This window comes from Tachypleus tridentatus, chromosome 8 (assembly GCF_004210375.1).
Source record: "Tachypleus tridentatus isolate NWPU-2018 chromosome 8, ASM421037v1, whole genome shotgun sequence".
Taxonomy (NCBI): domain Eukaryota; kingdom Metazoa; phylum Arthropoda; class Merostomata; order Xiphosura; family Limulidae; genus Tachypleus; species Tachypleus tridentatus.
In genome coordinates, this window is record NC_134832.1 from 38,388,332 (window position 1) to 38,411,651 (window position 23,320).

Below are 23,320 nucleotides of genomic sequence, written 5' to 3' on the forward strand. Positions count from 1 at the left end.
TATTTTGTGTACCAAAAGATAAAGATAAGTTGAAGGAAATAAATATCAGTTTCAGACTCAACTCAGATTTCACCGCTGCAGTGACATTTCAAGAGGAACAATAGTTTCGAGGGCCAAGTTTTATATAAAAAGTTGGGTAAGAACTAACACTTATTTTTGATACAACATGGATAATTTTGCTGCTTCTGGGGTATTTACACACCTAATCTTCATAATCCAGAAGCACAGTTTTACTTTTAATATGCAGTAAGGAACAATCTTATGGCAAATGTATGTGTGTGTGTTTTATTATAGCAAGGCCACATCGGGCTATCTACTGAATCCCCCGAAGGGAATCGGACCCCTGATTTTAGCGTTATGAATTTGTACACTTACCGCTGTACCAGTGACATTTGAAATATCTATGTACATTACTTGACATCCAAACTTCAACAACAAAATACACGATGGAATGCGCATACCGTGATGTTTATATCAATTATTTAAAACCATTTGCTTATGTTTTAAAAAGAAACTTGCTCACAAGAGAAAGAAAATAAAAACAAGATAAACAGTGCGTCCTAGGCTAGGATCTTATCTCCAACGTTCTGTATGTTCGACTGTGACCTAACCACAAGCTAAACATTAAGTTGCATACAAAACACGTTCGTCTAAACATGGACTTCAACAGCTGGATGACGTAGCTTTGTTTGAAGAGGAAGTCAAAAATCAGCCTCTTCTGGACAAATATATATTATTAGCTACACAGTAATGGTTTAGTTTGGTTTAAATTTCACGTAAAATTACAGAAGGGCTATTTGCGCTAGCCGTCCCTAATTTAACAGTTTAAGACTAGAGAGAAGGCAGCTAGTCATCATCAGCCATCGCCAAGTCTTGGGATACTCTTTTACCGACAAATTGTGTGATTGACTGTCACATTATAACGACCCCACGTCTGAAAGAGCGAGCATGTTTGGTGTGATTGAAATTCGAACCCGTGACAATCGGATTACGAGTCGAGTGCTTTAACCACCTGGCCATGCCGGGCCAGCTACACAGGAAATATATCATATTTTGTAATCGGCTAATCTAGAGCTTGATAAATAATCGGCAAAACTAGTGACATTTAACGCATAGATTAGGTAGGACTGCGTGTTTCAGGTGTGCGTGAAAAACGTGATTATTGTGTGAAAGATGTTTATGGACTCACATTGCTAGTTACCAGATTTCGATACTCGTAATGAACAGAGCATCACCATATAAGTCCACTGGATTCTAATATAAAACCGTGTAGAAATTCAAACCTTTGTGTACCTTTGTGCTTAATTCCAAACAAAAAACAAAGGTGTTGCGACTTAAAAAAATGTCGAGTAATAAAGAAGAACTCAGCCATATAACCTGGAGATATTAGACACATACGTTAAATTAGAAGAAACAAGTTGCATACATTTTTAAATATATATTCAACTAAAACAAACACTGATATTAAAATAAATACATAATAATAAATCCGTTACAAGGTAAACTTGTAATATACTATTACTTTTATTGTTAATAGCAGCAGTAGCATTATAGTGGTTCATATTAGGGATCACAAGGAATTGCACAAAACCTTAATAGAATTTTCGGTCAAAAATATCTCAAACAAAGAGCACTAAAAACCTTTATCATTGGCTGCTAAGGCTGTACGAGTACAAATTTTCAGAAGATAAGAAAATTCTCTTAAAATAACCCGTTTGTAAATCTTCTTTTCTTGCCAGCCTAAAACCAAAACGGCTTGGTATATTGCATCGAAACATTTTGTTCAACACTAAGTAAGGTACTGTAAAGGTCGTAGGTGTATTTAAAAATGTATTAGTTTCTTCTACATTTTACATAAGCTAAAAATCATCATAATTCTAGTGTAAACGATACTATCATTAACCTTGCATTTATATTTTTTGCAAATATCTGCTGTTCCTTTAAACAGGAATTATCAGCCAGTAATGTATGAACATTAGATAGCTGTAATATGTAGTTACTCGATGTTTTATACACTATACATATGGAGTTTTTTGGAAACCAAACCATATATTTAGGCATGAAGTGAAGGATTAAAAAGAAATAAATACACATAACATTAAATTTTATTACACACCTTTGAAAATACTTATCGAATAAGACAGAAAGGTTTATTTAAAGCAATGTTTTAAACATATATTTTATTATTTGAAATGGATGTTTTTCTTTTGGTAAAAGTTTTTTTTCACCTTAGTAAAAGTTACGTCTTAGTTCAGGCATATATTTGCCCAATGCGGGCCCGGCATGGCCAAGCGTGTTAAGGCGTGCGACTCGTAATCTGCGGGTCGCGGGTTCGCATCCCGATCGCGCCAAACATGCTTGCCCTTTCAGCCGTGGGGGCGTTATAATGTGACGGTCAATCCCACTATTGGGTGGTAAAAGAGTAGCCCAAGAGTTGGCGGTGGGTGGTGATGACTAGCTGCCTTCCCTCTAGTCTTACACTGCTAAATTAGGGACGGCTAGCACAGATAGCCATCGAGTAGCTTTGTGCGAAATTAAAAAAAAACAAAACATTTGCCCAATGCTATGCATTATACATAGAGAGTGTAGTTAAACAGAAACTATAAATGTTCATTATACTGCCAAACAAATCAAACAGTCACCTATATTAATTCTGAAGAAACCGTAAAGATGAAACGTTGGTTTAAACAAAAATATATTTTTTATATTTATTTCGAGTGTAAAGGTTGTTTTCTGTTAACTTCAAACAAATCCCCATTTTACATCTCAAATTAATGCGATGAAATAGTAGCTGTAGTAAATCATCATGTACCATAGCAGCTAGCCACAAGTTATGTTTATTATCATTATAAAATATATAGCTAGCTATTATATCAAGTAACCCTTTGCTCATAGTTCAGCATAAGAAAACCAGTAAACACACTGTTACTTATAGTTATATTTGGTCTAGTCAAAATATGTCTATGGAATCTCCTGTCTTGTTTCCTTACTTTTTGCGATCCCCATTTGCAGGTTTTTAAATTTCAAATTCTTTATCTATCTTGTACACCTTATGATGATAATATCAACACCAATAGTACTAGTAATAAAAGTTACTGTCGGTTACAAGGTTGCCTGAACAGTTGATTTTTTATTTGGCTTTTGTTCTCGATATCTACACATTACATAGCCTGGCTCTTTTAATAACTTCGTGTCCTTCCCATTGAAAATGTGCCGTTTATGATTTAAACAACAGGACTAGTCAAAATAAGCGCAAATAAATCCTTAGGGAAAATGCGATAGGGTGAAACAAAGACATTAGGTTCAATTCTCTTTCCTACCTCGAACCACACTTCAGATTTTATATGAGTCACGATTTCCTAGCTATTCACCAAAGTTCGGTTGGATGTTGTTTTTTCACGTATTGTTGCTAAATGTTTCCCTTATATTCTCATGTATTCTAATTCTAGATTTAGATTTTTATCTTTTCATTATAGTTTTTTCGGTCAATTAAAATAATCTAATGATCAGTAAACTGTGTTTGTTTGAATCCAAGTTTTAGTTTTATCTCTTTATTTAGATGGGGCAGAAATTGTGAATATATGTTTATATTCTGTGATGTTCTTAAAAATGGACGTATGGTATCGTAGAAAAGGTTAGAATACTTACATTCTTGTGATTAGTTTTATACATATGTCAATAAGGATTCGAAATTGGTATTTCTGGTGAGTTTGAGATAAGGATAAATGACAAATTGGTTTCTTAAAATAAAAATAATAAAATATCATCCTTTTATAGCTGAACCTCTTTCTTAAATCTTGTAAAAGTAATATTTATATAACTCAAGTATTTTTTTCTAAATAATTCTGATTTAGACTATAAAATAAATGAGATGCTTTCTGGTATTATACTTTATGAAAAAACGTCAAGTTTGCTTAAAGAAACACCCACGACAAATTCTGTAAGTGTTTGATGAAATGTAAGGAGTATGGATTTATGTATAGAAACCATATTCTAGAATTTATTCAGCTGGTAGTTTACGCCAAATATTTTAAAGATGCCTTTTTACTTTAAAAATTAGTTGCCTGATGTTGGCCCTTCATACGACTCAGTCTTCTTTTTCGTCTGAGAATAAACTTTTGGAACATTGTCATCATAGCTTTTCTTTATTTAAATACTTTTCCAAGAAATTTTGCTTTTTGCGTAAGGTAGTTTGAATTCATTACCATTTTTGTTTCATCATGAATAATACTGAAGTGATATATCAAAATATAATAAACTGCTTGCCACTTTTTGTTGAAACTACACACTTAGCTAAATGTACATTCATTCCTTATATGTTAGTAAAAACCAAAGACCTACAATATACAGAAGTATTAATATTAATAAGGAAATTCTGAAAGAATTAATAGAAACTGCAGAAACTGGTCTTAAAATTACAGACCTAATGGATTAAGCCAACCAATAGCTCAACCATTTGCTGCTATAAAGAGAAAAAAAAAAAATCGATTGCCGAAGATTGTTACGTACATTCGTTTTCTAGCTTTGTTAATCTATCTGGGAAAATTAATTTTTGAGTGATTTATTAGTTGTTTTAGATTTAGCCCAGAATGAATAATCATAGCAATCCATCGATATTGGGTTACAAAACAAAATTTCCATAATTTTATGTACGACTTGGAGGCAATGATAGAAAATAACTGTAGAGTGTATAACGTTTGGAGATTTAAAACAGTGAGTAACAACCTGTAATACATTCAAATTTTTTGATGATCCATCGCACAACTCAACTAAATTTATACTATAATTTTTCACAAAGAACAATACTTTATATATCCAGTATTCGGGGTTAGGACTGAAGACTAGCTTGAAAAGAAAAACAAAAACAACACATGAATCACTTGTCTTTCTTATACCCACGTTTCCCAGAAAAAATAAAACAGCAACATTAACAATCAATTGCTCAATGCAATTTCAACACAAAGTGGTAAGGTATTGTAAGTAGTACTTAACTTCTGTTCAGTGAAATGTTAGGGCGCTCGATTCGCGATCCATAGATAGCCGTTTTAGTTGTCAGGGTGTTGTAATGTTCACATCAATTTTACTCTTCGTTGGTAGAAAAGTAACCTAAAGGCTGTATGTAAGTAATGTTAATTAGCTACATTCTATTACGAACTACGGTTTTATATAGCCTAAAACTGAGCTAAATTGTAATTTCACAATACACATTTAACACTATAGGTTACATGCATTTCTAAATATATATTTAACTAAAACAAACATTGATATTAAAATATATATATAATGGTAAGTCTGTCACACTTCCCAAAGAAATGTCTATTACTGCATGAATTATTGTATGAAATAATAGATTTTTTGTTTTGTATATTATTATTGCTTTATACAGCTCTAGACGTTCCTTATTTCTCTCTTTTGTTTAATTCCACGCTATTCTTTTTGCTAACGTTATTCTAATTGAGCAATAAAACACGCGCTTGCGTAATTTTAAGGCTTGATTTAAAAGTAACCTGGTCTTTCTCTCGCTGTAGGGGTAACGCAATAGTTAGTGAAAAGTTCCACATAAAAAGTCAGTTATGATCACGGCAGAGGGGAAGGTATCCTGACAAGAAAAGGTTTGTACACACTCCAAAATGTTTCGTTTCACTGATTTAGAAAATTTGATTTTAAAGAAGAAATGTATTGTAGCTAGGCACGTCTGAAAATGGTAGAAACAATTTAGTTGAATATGTGAGGTGCAGTCTAAGCACCTCAACTCAGTTGTAAATAACCCAAAAATGTGAGTATTTCTGAGTAAATATGAGTCATGAAAAATAAAGCTTTTAAAATTTATAATATAAATAACGTGTAATAGTTAACTACATACAAAAATACAATTAGTCTCTCTTAATAACCAAAAGAATTGGAGAAAAATGACGAGTTTATTTATTTATTATAGCGATCCCTAAATGATTTCAACATACCTAGAATTATTTTCTAAGGTTTTAATAAAAATAATAATTGTGTTCTTTTTATTTAATATTTCATTGTTGATATGACGCTTGGATTGCGCATTAAAAGAATTTCTCTTTGATTCTGTTTTATAGTAATAGTACTTTTAAACTTGTTATAATAAAACACATTTTTAAGCAAGTCATTGCAAGGAAGAGATAGATTCTTATCATGTGGATTGAATGTTTTTCTTCTATTAAAATGTTTATTAAGTGCAATATTATCCACAACCTAGAAACTATTAATTTTTATTGATAATAATTCTTATTTGTTCTACAAAAAATTGCATATATTTGTGCTAAAGTAAATGATAAAAAACAAATAGTTTCATAGCTAGTAAACCTACTAGCTGATCTTGAGAAACCTGTATTAAGGTGTGTGTGTGTGTATATACATACATATATATACATCTATAATACCAATTACATTCACAAACGCAAAACTACAAAATTACTGAATACGTTTACTCTGATATATTAACGTCACAATGACTTTAGATTTAACTTTTGAAAAAGAAAAATGAACAAAAATTGTTTCTGTTTTACAAGTTAAGAAAGGAAAGCATTCTGTAGCATTACGTTTTTATTACATGCTTAACTTGCAACTTTCCGTGATGACGAGAAAACCAACTTGTAGAGAAAATTAAACACTTAAAAACGGCTTGTATGAATAGAGAAGGCACTAATAGAGGAGCGAACAACGTTTCGACCTTCTTCAGTCATCGTCAGGTTCACAAAGAGAGAAAGGGTTATTGACTGGCAGCTGATCACATGTTTGAAGGCGGTTGTGTAATTAAGTGTAGGAATGTAGAGGGCGTACTTAGATGTTGAGTATATTTATTAATATAAGTATAGAGGTGTTCCTTTGTATTGGTTTATTTTGGGCTTGAGTTGTTGTATAAGTAAGGCTTCTTTAATTTTGCGTTTCTTTATGTACACCACTATTAACAGTACACGCTCATACGATCGTAAAGAAACTAAGAAATTTAAACCAAAGAATTATCAATAGAAGAAGTGGCATCTATTTCATTCAACAATGTAGAAAGGAACAACTAACCCCTAACTTTGTAAAGGTAAAATTACCAAAAAATTGTAATAAATGCACAAACATTATTCAAAATTTACAGAAAGAAACTACTTAAAGCCATGTTGAACACGAAATACAAAGAACTACATGCATTACAAAAACAAAAAATGAACTTAGACCATCAACTGGCATACTGCATCAAACCAGAGATTTACGGACTTACACAACGAAACATAAACTAAATCAACACTAGGAACAACAGGGACAAAAATATCTGCCACAGCAAAAAAAAAAAAAAAACTAGAAAAAACTAAGATGCAAACAACAGAAAAGACACCAACACGACAAACCGTTGACTAACCTCGTAATTAACAGATCCGACCAACAATTAAACATAGACGAGATACATCTACTTAACAAAGGACTCAACTTCGCAATAGCACCTAGGTACATTACAACTTTAGAAATTATAGCATGTTTATAAGATCTAACCAGGAGACTTGTGATACTTTCCACATAAAGCAAAAACAAGAAAAAACAACCGAAAGCAATCAACAGAAAGAAGACAACTTCGACAATTCTATTGAAATCCAACAGCCAAACTTTCCAAGAAAAATTAAAAATTTGTATTTTCCTGAAACACCTAAAAACATCTTAAACGATTTTTTCGAAGAATTTTCTCACAAAACCATCAACAGAATTTCACAAAACAGAAAACTAAAAAACAACCTTACAAAAAGAGACATTAATTCCATTAAAAACCTAAAACACAATTTCAAAAACACTTTATTCCTACCTACGCAAGCCAGACTCAGGCACACTAGAAATATACGGCATCCCCAAACCTCCTAAACCAGATTATCACTACGACCAATAATGTCCAGATATGAATCGTTTAGTTACAATCTTGGTAAATACATAGCATGGGCATTCTCCAAATATGTAACATCAGCCAGCTTATTCATCAAAGACTCTTTCAATTTCAAATCTAACCTTAATGAACCTAATCCTAAAGCCTTAATGGACAGTTTCGATGTCATATCTCTCTTTACAGAAGTCCCAACCACTGAAGCCTGCAAAATAGCCTTAGAACTCTATATCCGAGACCCTCATAGAATTAACCATGATGAAGACAAACTTCATGTTCAACAACCACAACCATATAGAAACAAATGGCCTAAGCATGGACAACCCAGTATCACCAGTTCTAGCCAATATATTTATGACACAAGTTGAAACAAGCAATTAACACAGCATTACATCCACCACTATATTGGTACAGATATGTGGACGACACAATTGTGGGATTCACATCTACAGAACACACACTTAATTTTTTTCAATCACATTAACTCTATACATTCCAACATTAACTTCTCATGTGAACAGAAAAAAAGCAATCATATATCATTTCTTAACCTCAAAATTACAAGAACCGATACACAATTTAAAATAGGAATCTACCAAAAAATCACCCATACTGGACTATACATTCCTTGGGATTCAGCATATGAAGCAAAACAAAAACTCAACATACTAAAAAACCAAATAAATACAGCCATAAAACTATGCTCACCAGATACAATTAACAACGAATTAGACAAAAGAAAACACTACTTCATCACAAGTTTCCTCCACAAACCATAGAAAATATTATTTACACACACATAGACAAAAAGCAAAATCAACTGACAAAAGTAAATATATCCCACGAATTAAAAAATCACGAAACCATATACTGTTACATACCATATATGAGTCATTCCATGTCAAATCATCCAGGAGGCTGCAGATGACCTCCACAGAATGCCTTGAAAAAATTCACGTGTTCATCTACCCATATAATGAAAAATTGCCAAAGATTAGATCAATATTTTTAAAAGTTTCTGATTTACAGCCCTGTAAATTTTTTATTTTTATTTTTGGCTAATTCATTTTCGGGCAACTTTGGCTGCTTAAAGCTGCAAGTGTAATGGTGCTAGAAGGCTGAAATTTGTTACACCGACTGAATTGATCTTACAGAATTCAAAAATGGTCTCAAACCAAGTTTATCTCTCTCAGGATTTGCATAGTGAGGCAGTAAAATTATCTGAAAACCCCAAATCGTAAAAAAACATTTATTTATGTAATAAGCCATAGCTCTAAGACTTAATATGTTACAAAGCTGATTTTTTTCTAATTTCCTATAACATATCAGTTGATAAATCAGCAATTGTTTTAATTAAAAGTCTATTAGATCTCCTGTAAAAAAAATTTAGTTGCATTCAACTTTTTATGACATAGCTATAAATAGCCCTACTTCAGGCCACAGTTTGACCATGTCACCAGTTATTCAGCCCTTTCAGATTTTTACCGTATATTTTTAAATTTTTGAATATGATCCACAAAAAAATCAAGATGGTGTTCAGCCTACTTTTTGAGTTATATTTTTTTAAAGTATTCTCTGACCATATGTTTTTCACTTGAACAAAAACTTCAATATCATTTCTTAACCTCAAAATTACAAGAACCAATTCTCACTTTAAAACAGGAATCCACCGAAAAAAATCACCCATACTGGACTATACATTCCTTGGGACTCAGCACATGAAACAAAACAAAAACTCAACATACTAAGAAACCAAATAAACACAGCCATAAAACTATGCTCACCAGATAAAATTAATGACGAATTAGACAAAACAAAACAATACTTCATCAACATCAATAAGTTTCGTCCACAAACCATAAAAAACATTACACGCACACACCTAGACAAAAAGCAAAATCAACTAACTAAATATATCCCTCGATTTAAAAAATCACGAAACCGTATACTACCATATATTCCCGACATCAGAAGAAAAATAACCAACATTTGGCAAAAACTAGTAACAAAATATGTCATTGCAGTTAATACCAAATTTATTCAAAAACCAGGCACAAAACTAAGCTCTACACTATGTAAAAACTACACTGACAAACGCAACATCAACATTTTTTTTATAAAATCCAATGTGATAACTGCCACGACTTCTATATTGGAGAAACAAGTAGAAAAATGGAAACCAGATTCAAGGAACATAAAAAGTCACCTTCACACGTTTTTGAACACTGCAAATCAAATAAACACGACATAACCATAGAAAACACACAAATACTAAATAAGGAAACAAATATAAATGCAAAATTAAAAAAGCCTTACTTATACAACAATTCAAGCCCGAAATAAACCAATTCAAAGGAATACCTTTATATCTATATTAATAAATGTATCCAACATCTAAGCACGCCCTCTACATTCTTACACTCAATTACACAATTGCCCTCAATCGTGTTGTCAGCTGCCGGTCAGTAACCCTTTCTTTCTTTGTGAACCTGACGATGACCGAAGAAGGCCGAAACGTTCGCTCCTCTATTAGAGCCTTTTCTATTCATACCAGCCGATTTCAAATATGTAGTTTGTAACTTTCGTTGTTTAACTCCATACGCGTTGGCTACATCAGTTATAACGCATGTAAATATGTATTGGTGAGAACTCATGACAAGTTCTAAGCTTGAACAACAAAATTCTAACTCATCAATTTATCGTTTGTCGGTCGTTTTATCATTCTCTGTTCTGTCACATCATCATCTTTTTCTACCCACTGTCCAACGTTCAAGGTTATCATAAGCTGCAGGCATTGAACAAGCAACGGTTCCTGTATTTAGTCCCACGTTAGATTCACTTGTCTTGAATACTAAAAATTGAAGAACATCTTTTATTTCTGATTTTAATAGCAGTTTAACACATAAACATGTTTTCAACCTAACGCTTGCATACAGTGACTTGTATTTCTTGTTTATAATGAGGTCTAACATTCCTACATTGTAGTAATGAAGTCCAGAATTAATACACTTTCACACAACGTTTTCCTTTCAAACGCTTACGCAGCGTATTCTACAAGCCTGCTCTATTTCTATGATGTGTAAACTTATAAACCCATGAATGTAAAATGTAACAGTGACATTGAACTTGGTATGTATATATAATAGTCTTTTATTGTCCCATTTACACACAAATAGTAGATTACACCCGGTTTTTAAATAATATGAGACTTAGCAACTTTTCTCGTGCATTGACATCAGGGAAAATGCGCCTTCGGGACACTACTTTTAATTAAACATATTGTAATATTAAAGAAGGTTTTGTAAATTTCCTGACAAGTTAAACATATTTTTAGGTATTACTTAAACGATAGTTTACGTTTAGTAAATTATATTGTTCGGCCTGGCATGGCCAAGCGCGTAAGGCGTGCGACTCGTAATCCGAGGGTCGCGCTCGCGTCGTGCTGAACATGCTCGCCTTCCCAGCCGTGGGGGCGTTATAATGTGACACTCAATCCCACTATTCGTTGGTAAAAGAGTAGCCCAAGAGTTGGCGGTGGGTGGTGATGACTAGCTGCCTTCTCTCTTGTCTTACACTACTAAATTAGGGACGGCTCGGTGCAGTGGGCTAACAACCTACTCACTTAAATACTTGTTGAAGAATCCGCAAGTGATTGCAACCCAATGTTCCTAGATGGAATCAAATCTAAACTAACTAACTAACTAACTAAATTATATTGTTCTTTCCTGACTGTTTTTTTTTTCTTTTCTGTGGGTTATGTTCAACTATCATAAATGACATTTCAGTCAAGCTTTCGTTTATAGTAAGGACCTTTGTGTTTATAGTGAAATCACCTGAAGAAATACGCAGGCCTGAAATGTTGCAAGATATATATATATGTACTATTTGCTTTTAGTTTAATATTTAGTTTAACACTCACGTTAAGGCTTTGTCGAATTGTTCTTTGTGTTGTTATTTATGAGACACCCAATCTTATGGTGTAAACGATTACACTAATGATATGTAATATATAGACATCATTTTATGCGACTTTGTGTCATGTATGTTAGATTGTTTGTTACATTTCAATTGTTTAAAATAAAAATTACTTGAAATAATCACATCATTTTATGGTAGTCGTGGTTCATAAAACCTTCTGTTGTAAATTGTCATGGTCATAATAAATTGGATGTTAAAGAAGTTATGTTTTATTAATTTTGGTCGATCATTATATTGCAGTACGTAGCAAAATTTTTTAAAAATGTGTAATAAGGCGTTACGTGGTTTTTCATCTTATGTTGTTGTTTTTTGAATTGAGCACAAAGCTACAGAATGGGCTCACCACGAGTATCGAAACCCGGTTTTTAGCGTTGTAAGTCCGCAGACATAGCGCTGAGCGACTGTGAGGCTTCACTTTATGAGACATCAAACATGATGGATAAAGTAAAATGAAACGAGTTCTCAATACAACATTCTATGTGTACCTTGAATTACACCTAAATAAGAACAAATAACTTCTCTTTATTATGATGAGAAATTGAAGACAAGTCAACCTTTATTTAATTCGATAACGTAAAAAATATTTTATGTATTTTTATTTTACTTATTTGTTTTCTTTCGATATTTGAATTATCTTCAGAAATGTAGCAAGAGAACGGAAATGTTAATGGTTACAAGAATTTGTCTACATTGAAGTAATGTTTACAATCCTTTGACAACAGGTGTTATTTTATTCCGGATAATTTAGTTAGTTTGTACGTTTTTTTTTTAAATTCATTTGCATAAAATATTGATAGCCTGAGGTACTTGTTCTGAAATGTATGTTTTAATAGGTTACGGCGTGGGGAGACTGGTTTTTAATGTTACAGGCTCATCAGTCATTGGTCAAATTCGAGACCAAAGCTGTGTGATGGTAAAGGTATCCTACATGTGAGAAGAAAGTTAGTTTTCATATGAGACAGGCCATGAAGATTGGCTTATAGCAAGTGTTATTTTACAGTGATATTTTAAAGCCAAGGTATTATATAATAATTAAGGTACCTAACATATCAGTATGATGTGATTAGGGGATTTAGTCTTTGTAACGACTTGGGCAAATGCTGCCTTCATTGTTTTGTACGTAACTTTATTTTCATTATAGTTGTACCAAAAAGTAGCATTGAGAAGTAATAGGACTACGCTTTGTCAAGGTAAGCTAGGACAAAAACAAAACAAAAACCTCTACCAAAAACGTGGCGTTCTACTGATGCAGAAGCTTAACTAAAGTGTAAAAGGTAAATTCTATCGGAAACGTGATTTAGGTAGGAACAATCATGTCAGTAAGATTTGTAAATTTATTTCACAGAAAATCTAACTTGCTGGTAAGTTGATAATACAGTTTATTTATTATATATTACGAATATTGTTTCTTCAAAACGTGATTTCTTCTTTGAAGATTTTAAAATGAAATCCCTGCTGGCTAAAACGACCTTTGAAAATAATCCAGGTGACAACTGAGAAAAACTCACCTTGTAAGAGAGAAACAAGACTGACTTTTACATCATATCACAAATGCAATAAACATGGAACTTCGTGCTATGGCAAATACTTTTTGTTATCTGCATATTATAAAGTTTTATTTTGATATTTTGGGATAGAATATTTGGCTGAAACTATTTGCACCTAAAAACGCTAACACCGAGATCGTTATTTACACCTAATGTTGTAGCTGTGATGTAACTTCATACAGAAGTGCTCAGTTTGTGTATGACTACAAAATTTATATAAAATTCCATGAATAACTAGTATCTATACACCATTTTAAAGTAAGAACCATAGAGTTCACAAAATGACCAACCGAGATATATCTGGTGCATGAATTCAATGACAACCATTGCTCAAGCTTCCTAGTGAGTCAACTTTAGGCTTATAGACTATTACAACGCCAAGGTTTGGGGTAGAACGCAGATAGCTAGCAACTAGGCAAATTTGACTGGAAACATACTACAATATCTCCATTCAAAATTAGAAAGGTGCCAAATACCACTACTTACGTTTTACACCAGGAAAAAGCAGCATTTTTACCATTTGATTCAGACCTTTATCTACGTACACACACGCACAACCCCTTAGTATAACGGTAATTTAATAGAATTGATAGTTGATATAACCAATCAACAATTTCTTTAGACATGAAAAATTAATCTCTGAATTTTTTTAGAGAAATGCATAATGTAATTAAATAATCCCAGTACCTTAACTTAATATTACTGCTATTTGGAGTTAAAATTCGAAATGTCACGTAATGTTTGTAATATATGCATAAACCGAACTAAAAACGCTTCTTTAGTAATTGATAGAAAGCTATATACTGTTTAGTATACAATTTGTAATTATATATCTTTTGTTTTTCGTTTAGAAACTTCCTTTGGATGTCTGGATCAATTCGTAAACAGTTTCAACACCAACTGTTAATGGCTGCCTTAAATTAGAGTTTGTGACGTATTCTAGTAGGACATCGTGTGTCTATATTACACAACGGACAGAAAATCAGTACAGGAATCAATTTACCACTTTTAAAACAATCAGAATTTAGGGGATAAAGAAATGACCGAAAGTTTGACCGTTTTGACTGCTCTACTCCCTTTAGGAGTATTTATTGTGTACCAGACACTAACAAACGGTAACGTGTATACAACGGAAAAAGTGGACATTGAATATGACTACATTATCAGTAAGTAGATGTTAATCTATATTATCAAAATTTTATATATACGCATGTTAAAAAAAAAAAGTTTCTCAAACATGCTTTGTCAAGTTTTTACTGGCAAAAATATTATTTGTGGCTTAAAATATTGAAACTCAATGTTGGTTGCAGCTCCATAGGACATAAACTACGATTGTTTAATAATTAAACCATGGGTAGAAAACATGTATTTAAATATTGACATGAACTTGATCAATACGCGTATGGATCGTAAAGTGATTTCAAAAAAAAAAAAATTGTCCATCTTCTTTTAACGGATATTTACGAAAATAAATTAAAATTTTCAGGTATTGAAGTTTTCAGGTATAAAAGAGTGTGTGCTTTAGATTTAAATAGGGATAAATTGCTGTAAATAATACACGTCTAGAAATAAGTTTATGCTGCATTATTTCGTTACTATGAAAAGGACGTATGATATTGTTTGGAATTTCGCATAAAGCTACAAAAGGGCTATCCGCGCTAGCCGTCCGTAATTTAGCAGTGCAAGACTAGAGGGAAGGCAGCTAGTCATCACCAACTTTTGGGGTACTCTTTTACCAATGAATAGTACAATTAATCATAGCATTATAACACACCTACAGTTTAAAGGGCGAGCATGTTTGGTGTGACGGAAATTCGAACCCGAGACCCTCAGATTGCGAGTCGAACACCGTATCATAGGAATAATTGCGAATAATAATGTTGTTATGCTCGTATGCAAGTTAAAAAAAGAACCATAACACGTTTTTGTATTCTTGTAAAACCTTTAAATCCGCCTAATAAATAATATATTTAATGTAATTAAATAAATACATTAAAATATTTAAATGCATATCTTATATACCATAGAATTGGTGTATTTTATTGCGATATAAACTCAATAAGATAATTTCCAAATTCATATACAATAAAGTTTATTACCGTCAACTCACGCTGTACTTACAAGCTCTCAAATGCTTTGCTTAAACATCATTCTTATAACATTTAACCTTTTATCCTCAGCTACTGGACCAAGTATTCATTATACCTGTTTTCATCAGTTTGACATGTTTCTAAATTCATGGAATAATATTGGCATGTGTTTCATTAAAGCGTTTAAACATTTTTTCTTCTTGGATTTGTTTTGGCTTTTATAACTGCGTGTCTAGCGGTTTACAGTCGTTTTGTCGTTCAATGAAAACATTTTTACATATTCATTAATGAATGCACGCGTGCCTAAAAATAGTTCTTTTTAAATTATAACAACCAATTTGTTTTATTTTACTGCCTTTTCTATTTTTATCCTCGTACTTGCTCATGAGTGAAGTCACTTTGTTTATAATTTTTTATACATTTTATTATAATAGACATGAATATGTAGCTATGTACGTTTGTTCTGCAAGTATGGTAAAAATACAGTTTGTTGGCATTTTCCTGCTGAGATCTTCCCAACTTTCAGTACTGGGAAGCATAACTAGGGCTTAAGTATTTATTTGTTAATTCACAGAGTTGAACCCGAGATATATGTGGTGACTTGTTATAACATTCTAATAGTATAGTTGATATTCTCTTATCAACAAGAAATTATTGCTATATGACTCCAGATTCAGACACCATACCTCCAGTTTCAGGTAACATATCTCTTGTTTAAAATATCGTATCAGTCATCCTTACAATTTCGTGATGGAGTTCGATAAGCAGTCAACAAGAGATAAAGCCGAGGACACTTTATTTTCGTCGTATTCTTCTGGTTGTTTCATTAAGAAAAGGCGGTGTTTTTATGGCTAAACAGGCAGAAATGTGCATATCAGCGATCTAGGATAGGCTTGGTTGTGTCACTCTATTATCTTTAACTGTTGGATGATAGATATCTTCGATATTGTCGCATGTTATGAACACCATTAATCCGAACTTTGCTTTGTATTATAAGGAAGTGCATACTATTCTTTACATTAATATATCTTGATATTCTGTTCTTTGACCTAAAGTTTTGAGTGTACATCGTATTAACTTTCTGAAGACCTAATGTTCTCTGTTAACTATTCAACAAGGTGTTTACAAAACGTGAAAAAACAAAACAAAATAAATGATTGAATCATTTTTATTGTTAATCTTTTAAAACAACATTCGCCGGAATTTATGCATTTCATCATTTTTACAGTTTTTCTATAACCTACCAAGTTGTTTATAGTTTTTCGGTTAGAAAATGCGACAAAACTTAATTTGGAGACCATTGTTTTGAGGCAAAATGTTCCATTATCAAGTAAGTTTGATGCAAAAATATTGTTTCGTTTTTCATGAAAATGGTGTTTGTTCATGATGTTTGAATTTAAACTTTTGATTTCTGTAACGTCTTGAATCTCTGATAATTATGTATTACGTGTATATGAACTACCATACGTATAGGTTCAAAAGCAGTTTTAACCTATGTCTTTTTACTAGGTTACAAAAAAGAATATGAAAATTTATTCTCCTAAAGAAGAATAATCGACTATTCGAAAGTCCTCGAATTTGAAAACAATAAGAAACTTATTATACTTACTTATAGGTCGATAGCTGGTTCAGAATGCTAATGTACAACCATATCATTTTAAGGCAATAAAATGAATATTCGATATTACACTTGTATGGAATTAATGAAAGTTAGCACAGGTCTTAAAGAACAATCTATAACAGTATTCGAAACCTTGAAATATTTTAGTTTAGGATATTTTAAAGAAAATCTATCATAATGCTAACAAAGTGATTTGCGCATTAAAAGTAGAAAGTAATGTGTGAACTATAATCTATAAGTTTTGGGAAGTTTTAACACTATATACGCTTATTAAAGTTCTACATGTTTAACCAGAGTCCATACATGAGTGCCTCCACTTATATATCTTGCAACTTTAGATCTTATAATTATAACACAGAACAAGTACTGTATTTTTTATCATATTTTATTTACTAATACGTTTCTTAAGCCTATTGTGTAGTTTTGAGCTAAAACAAATATTTTTTGCTTCCACTTGTCTAATTGTGTGTAACAGAGACATTAAATTACAAATATTTTATTGTTTTGGAAATGTCTCAACACGTTTCGGTAATTCTTTTGTAGTTTATTCATGTGTTTGTCATTTAGTACAAAGCTACGAAAAGAATTGTCTGTGTTCTGCTTATTGCAAATGTGGAAACCCGATTTTTACCGTTCTAAACCCTCAGACATAATGCTAAACCAACCCTGTCAAATTCTACTTTCAATAAACAGCTGTATCAATCATAGGTATTTTATTTTTCTTATAATAAAACACATATCCATAATTTGCTTATAAGAAAGTTTAACTGGAAGTTTATACTCATCTGACTGTGGATATAATTCGTTAAACGTTTTTACAAATTGATATATCTGTATCTAAAAGATGAAGATAACTATGAAGATTTTGTGATATACTAGACGGATATACAACAGTTAAGTATGATTGTTTTTTGAATTTCGCGCAAAGTTTGGTTTACTCTTGAGTGCTCTCAGTATCCGCTATACAATCACGGCTTAAACAGCAGCCATTCGTCCTGTAAGTGTAAAATATATCAAATCATGTAAAAAAAAATTTCTACCTTCTGTTTCTCTCCTACAATTTAAAAAAGAATATCAAGTTGACCTGTGTAGCTGCTGTAATTTAAAATGTCGGAATAATATCCTATTTCGTAGAATGAATGAATCACGTTAATGCAGTGTAACGTTCAAGGTCAGTAATGGCGTACTCAATCTCAGTCCACTGTACATGTGAACCATACATAAACAACATGCGTCGGTGGCCATAAAGGCTTGTTTGTTTGTTTTTTACTTTCGCGCAAAGCTACTCAAGGGCTATCTGCGCTAGCCGTCCCTAATTTAGCAGTGTAAGAATAGAGGGAAGGCAGCTAGTCATCACCACCCATCGCCAACTTTTGGGCTAATCTTTTACCAACGACTAATGGGACTGACAGTCACATTATAACGCCCCAATGACTGAAATGGCGAGCATGTTTAGTGCGATGGGGATTCAAACCTGCGACCTTCAGATTACAAGCCGAGTGACTTAACCACCTGGCCATGCCGGGCCTGTACAACAATATCTAAGACAATAAATCTACAAACCTGCACTGAATATTTTGATGTAATGGAAAACCCGAAAACTCGTCAGGTTCTCGAACATTTGTGCTTTATTTTCGTATTATCTCTGCAACTCAGACATCACTTTGTTTTTCTATTTCGGTTGTATCTGGGATTTTCGATTAAATTAGTTTGTTTTAGGCGCAAATCTAAAAAGGTGTATTTGTGCTGTGCACACTGCAGTATTTTAACGTTTATTACAAAAATTACTTGTTTGGAGGTTATTCTCTTCTTTTTAAGTTTTCTTCAACTGTGATTGAACTGAGTTGAGGTAGTGATTGTACTTACGTAACTGGGTGCGCGTGTATTATTTAGTCTATAAAATAATTTCAACATTAGCTACTACTAATTTAAGTAAAGTTGTTTATAATACACTTCGCTAAAATTAAGTAACAACAAGTGCATAAGTAGCGTTTGAATGCAAACTTAGTCATAAGAATTTGGACGGCTTCTAGTCGAATATTTTTTTAATTTGCAATTAAAATTAAATGATAACCAGGAAATTTTATTTCTGGACTTGAGAAGTGATTTATTTTATAAATATTTTACATTTAACAATAAAACTATTCATGCTGAAATTAGTAAAACCTGTTTTATATTTTATGCATTGTGGAAGATTTCAATATTCAGCGTCAATTTGAAAGTTGGATTAAAAAATCTAAAAACATAGGGATTAATTGGTGTTTCCATTTTAATAGCTGGAGAGAATGCGGACTTATTGTTTGAAATTAATTACAAATATAATCGTTTCTGTAACAGTTTTGGAGATTTACGCTGATTTTATTGCATTAATGCTCTTTACGAGGATAAAGTAACGAATTTGATTTCACTACTGAAGGAGTTTAGGACTGAGATTTCAAACCGTCAGCAAATAATTTCTTCAGCTCAGTACAGATTAGCTCAGATGAAGATGGTGGAAGTTCCAGAACAGACAGCAAACTAAACTCTGTCTAGCTCCAAAACTTTATGAATCGTGTGATATAAAAACTTATGCTGCAAACTAATAAAATAAAAATAAATAATTCACGTATGTAAACTATGAAATAAACCTAAACAGAAAATTAAATATAAAATGTTGAATAAATAAATTACGATGACGATCATACTGTGGTAGTATTCATGGCTAGTTATATATATTCAATAAATGGGATGAATGTAACGAAATGAACATTACATAGTTTTAAAAGACATGAAATTGTGTTGGAACACCCGAACGTTGGCTGGTAGTTAGCGTGTTCCGATTCTGAATTCGAGGGTTCATCGATTGCGTTCCGTTTTTACAGAGACGCATTCACAAATTTGAAGACATGGGTGCGTTATAAGGGTTGAGTTTTTACTGAATTTCGCGCAAAGCTACTCGACGGCTATCTGCGCTAACCATCCATAATTTAGAAGTGATAGACTAAAGGGGCTGCTAGACTTCACCTCCAACCGCAACTCTTGTGCTACAATAGTAGAATAGTAAGATTGACTGTCACATTCTAGCGTCCTAAGAGCTGAAAGAGTTAGCATGTTCGATAATAATGTTCGAACTTGCGTCCCGCATGCCGTTATTAAAGTCCTTTGTATAGCTTTGCTCAAAACTTCTGAAACAAACAAAAAATATTTCATTAAGAAGTGAGAGAAAAAACGTTCATCATATGATAAGTAATATAACATGTTTGAAAGTGAGAAATTCTCCTCTAAGTCACTTCGATTAACTGTATACACACTTTAAAGCAACACCAAAAACTATGCTCTTTTTTTTTTTACACACAGGTAGAGAAATTTAACTAAAAACATAAATGCTTAAACAATATTTTCTACTCTTAAATTGTCTTAAGTAATGTGCAGAAATAAACATAAACTAAGTAAAAACTTGCGTTATATAGTTTTAGTTTCAAGACTTTGCGCAGCGATTAAAATATAAAAATGATGGTCAAATTCTAAATATGAGTGGATGGAGATACAGTGAGTAATAAGTTCAAAATTAAGGGCAACTAACGATAATCTTATGAAAAAATCTACAACAAACTTAATATTAAATACATATTACTAGTAAAGCTCGAAGGTTGATAATTAATAGGTTTATATGTAGTTGGGCCTATTTTAAAACAAGTACTTTTGCATTTTATCTTTTTCATGCAGTACCAGGTAAACAATCTCAATGTTTTACTTTTTATCCAGATTATGACAGTCACTACTCCAGGATAGATTAAAAAACAGAAAACTCTCCGCTTCCACCCACAGAAACACATTTGTTAGAAAGAAAGTTATTTTTACTAGTAGCTATCTTTTATCTCCATATAGTGCAAAGAAACTTTATTCTGAAACTTTTATTGAAACTAGTTATCTTTTCTTTCAGATGTGTAGTATTTTTAGCACCCCTTTCGCAGTTAAATTCTTCATTACTACAATCTGACCAGATTCATCACTAATACCCCGCACATTAGAAATATATATAATAATGTTTCAACTTGTGTGATTCATACCATGCTCAAAACGAAACTCGTTGCTCTAAGGTTTTCAACGTGACAGATTTATTTAAGGGTTAGTGCAGTACTTCAAGTCATTTCTATATAGCGGTAACAGGATGTAGTTGGTTTATTAATCCTTCAAGGAAAGTTAAACACGTCTGCAGATTTTGAATCCCCCTTCTTTTCCCTTCAGGTGTAGAGCGATATCATCGAAGTAACGGTGCCAAAAGTTCCTTAAGACACCTACAGTTCAAAGTATTCGAGTGTATACCTTACGCGAAGGCTATACTTATAATACCCGTTACACACTTCCGGTAAGAGGAATGTAACGCTATATTTGATGAACATAGAGAATCAACAGATACAGAGTATACAGATAATTGCCGACTTCTTTTGAGAGAAAAAAAACAAACATGGTAAAATTATATTATATAATTAGTTAATGCCATAACACTAATTAAAATCACTAGATTTTATTTTTATAGAATAACAGCAGTCCAGTTGGCCGAGTTAGATATGAGAAGTTGTTAGCAGCTATATGTAAAAATAACTGTAAGGGTGATTTCATCAGTTGTACCCTTTTCTCAGAAAGTTGAAAACTAAGCAGTCATTCATCAATACGATATTCATTTTATTCTATATAATTTACCTCTCCATGCTATAATCAAGCCAATGAATAAATAAAACTTAATATTTTCCTCCCTTATGCATATAGTTTAGAAAGTCAAACTGATACTACTCGTATGTATATAAACTTTTTCAAACATAATAATCAAGTAGTTTCGTAGTAATTTTAAATTTTGTTTTCGTTCTTAAAATAATTATCATACACTGCTGGCCAAAATCTCAAGGCCAATGAATATAAAGTAAAACTTTGCATTTTGCATTGTTAGACTCAATCACTTATTTGAGCAGAGCTTCAAAAGATGAAAATAAGAAAAGGGAATATAAAAATAAAAAAACTTTTTTAGCATTTAATTGGGAAAATGTGAACACTATGAAATTAGCCTAAATACTAGCTGGTCAAAAGTTTAAGACCATACTGAAATGAAACGTTAATCGGTAAATACGTAACTATATTTAGTCATTTGTGTTCAAGCATTAGCGTTGTCAACATCTCCCAGTGACATCTCATGTGTTACATTGGGTAAAAACATGGCAAAGAGTAAAACTTGACAGAGTTTGGACATGGCAGAATTGTTGAGTTGCAAAAGCAAGGTCTCTCTCAACGTGCCATCACTGGTGAGATTGGGCGTAGTAAATCTGCTGTTGCAAATTTCTTAAAAGACCTTGAGGGATATGAAACGAGAATTTCAAGTGGTCGGCCCAAGAAAATTTCGCCGGCGTTGAGCAGGAGGATTCGACGGGTTGTCCGGCAAGACACCAGCCGATTGTCGAACCAGATTAAGGCCCTTACGGACGCAGAATGCAGCTCAAGAACAATAAGACGGCATGTAGGAGAGGGAGGCCACGCCTCCTTCCACACCACGAAACAGCTTGGTTAAACTTTGCTGAGAAGCACCAAACATAGGATGTAGAAAAGTGGACGAAAGGTTTGTTCTCTGATGAGGAAAGATTTAACCTGGATGGTCCAGATGGCTTCCAACATTACTGGCACGATAAGGATATCCCACCGGAGACATTTTCTACACGACACAGTGGAGGAGGTTCCATCATGATCTGGGGTGCTTTCTCCTTCCATGGAACAATGGAGTTTCAGGCTATAAGGGGCGACAAACAGCATCTGGTTACATTGGCATGTTGGAGGCTCTCGCTTGTGTGAAAATGACTGGATCTTTCAGCAGGAAACGCTGCAATCTACAATGCCCGCAGGACAAAGGGCTTTTTCATGGCGAATAATGTGATTCTTTTGGAACATCCAGCGTGTTCGCCCGAATTGAACTCCATTGAAAATGTTTGGGGGTGGATGGCAAGGGAACTCTATAGAAATGGACGTCAATTCCAAGCAGTGCATGATCTTCGTGAAGCTATCTTCACCACTTGGAATAACATTTCAGCCAGCCTTCTGAAAACGCTTTTATCGACCATGCCCAAGCGAATGTTTGAATTTATTCGTAATGACGGCCGTGAAAATCACTACTGAGACCTCTTATTGGGCATTTCCTACCCTGTTTAGGACTTTCTTTTCGTATGGTCTTAAACTTTTG

The 23,320-nt window shown here is 32.9% G+C and overlaps 1 protein-coding gene across 5 annotated transcripts in view; it reads left to right on the forward strand.

Moving 5' to 3' along the window:
* The first annotated feature begins 12,769 nt into the window (after positions 1–12,769).
* The window catches only part of LOC143222204 (glucose dehydrogenase [FAD, quinone]-like), a 33,136-nt gene continuing 22,585 nt past the window's right edge, over positions 12,770–23,320 (forward strand). For 3 of the 5 annotated variants that reach the window (XM_076448328.1, XM_076448331.1, XM_076448332.1), the window contains exons 1-2: positions 12,770–12,878; positions 14,259–14,573. In XM_076448328.1, coding sequence (XP_076304443.1) covers positions 14,447–14,573 — 127 coding nt within the window. In that variant the 5' untranslated portion in view covers positions 12,770–12,878; positions 14,259–14,446. Of the gene's footprint in view, positions 13,135–14,258; positions 14,574–23,320 lie in introns of all 5 variants that reach the window. The other 2 variants (XM_076448329.1, XM_076448330.1) reach the window with 2 other exon arrangements.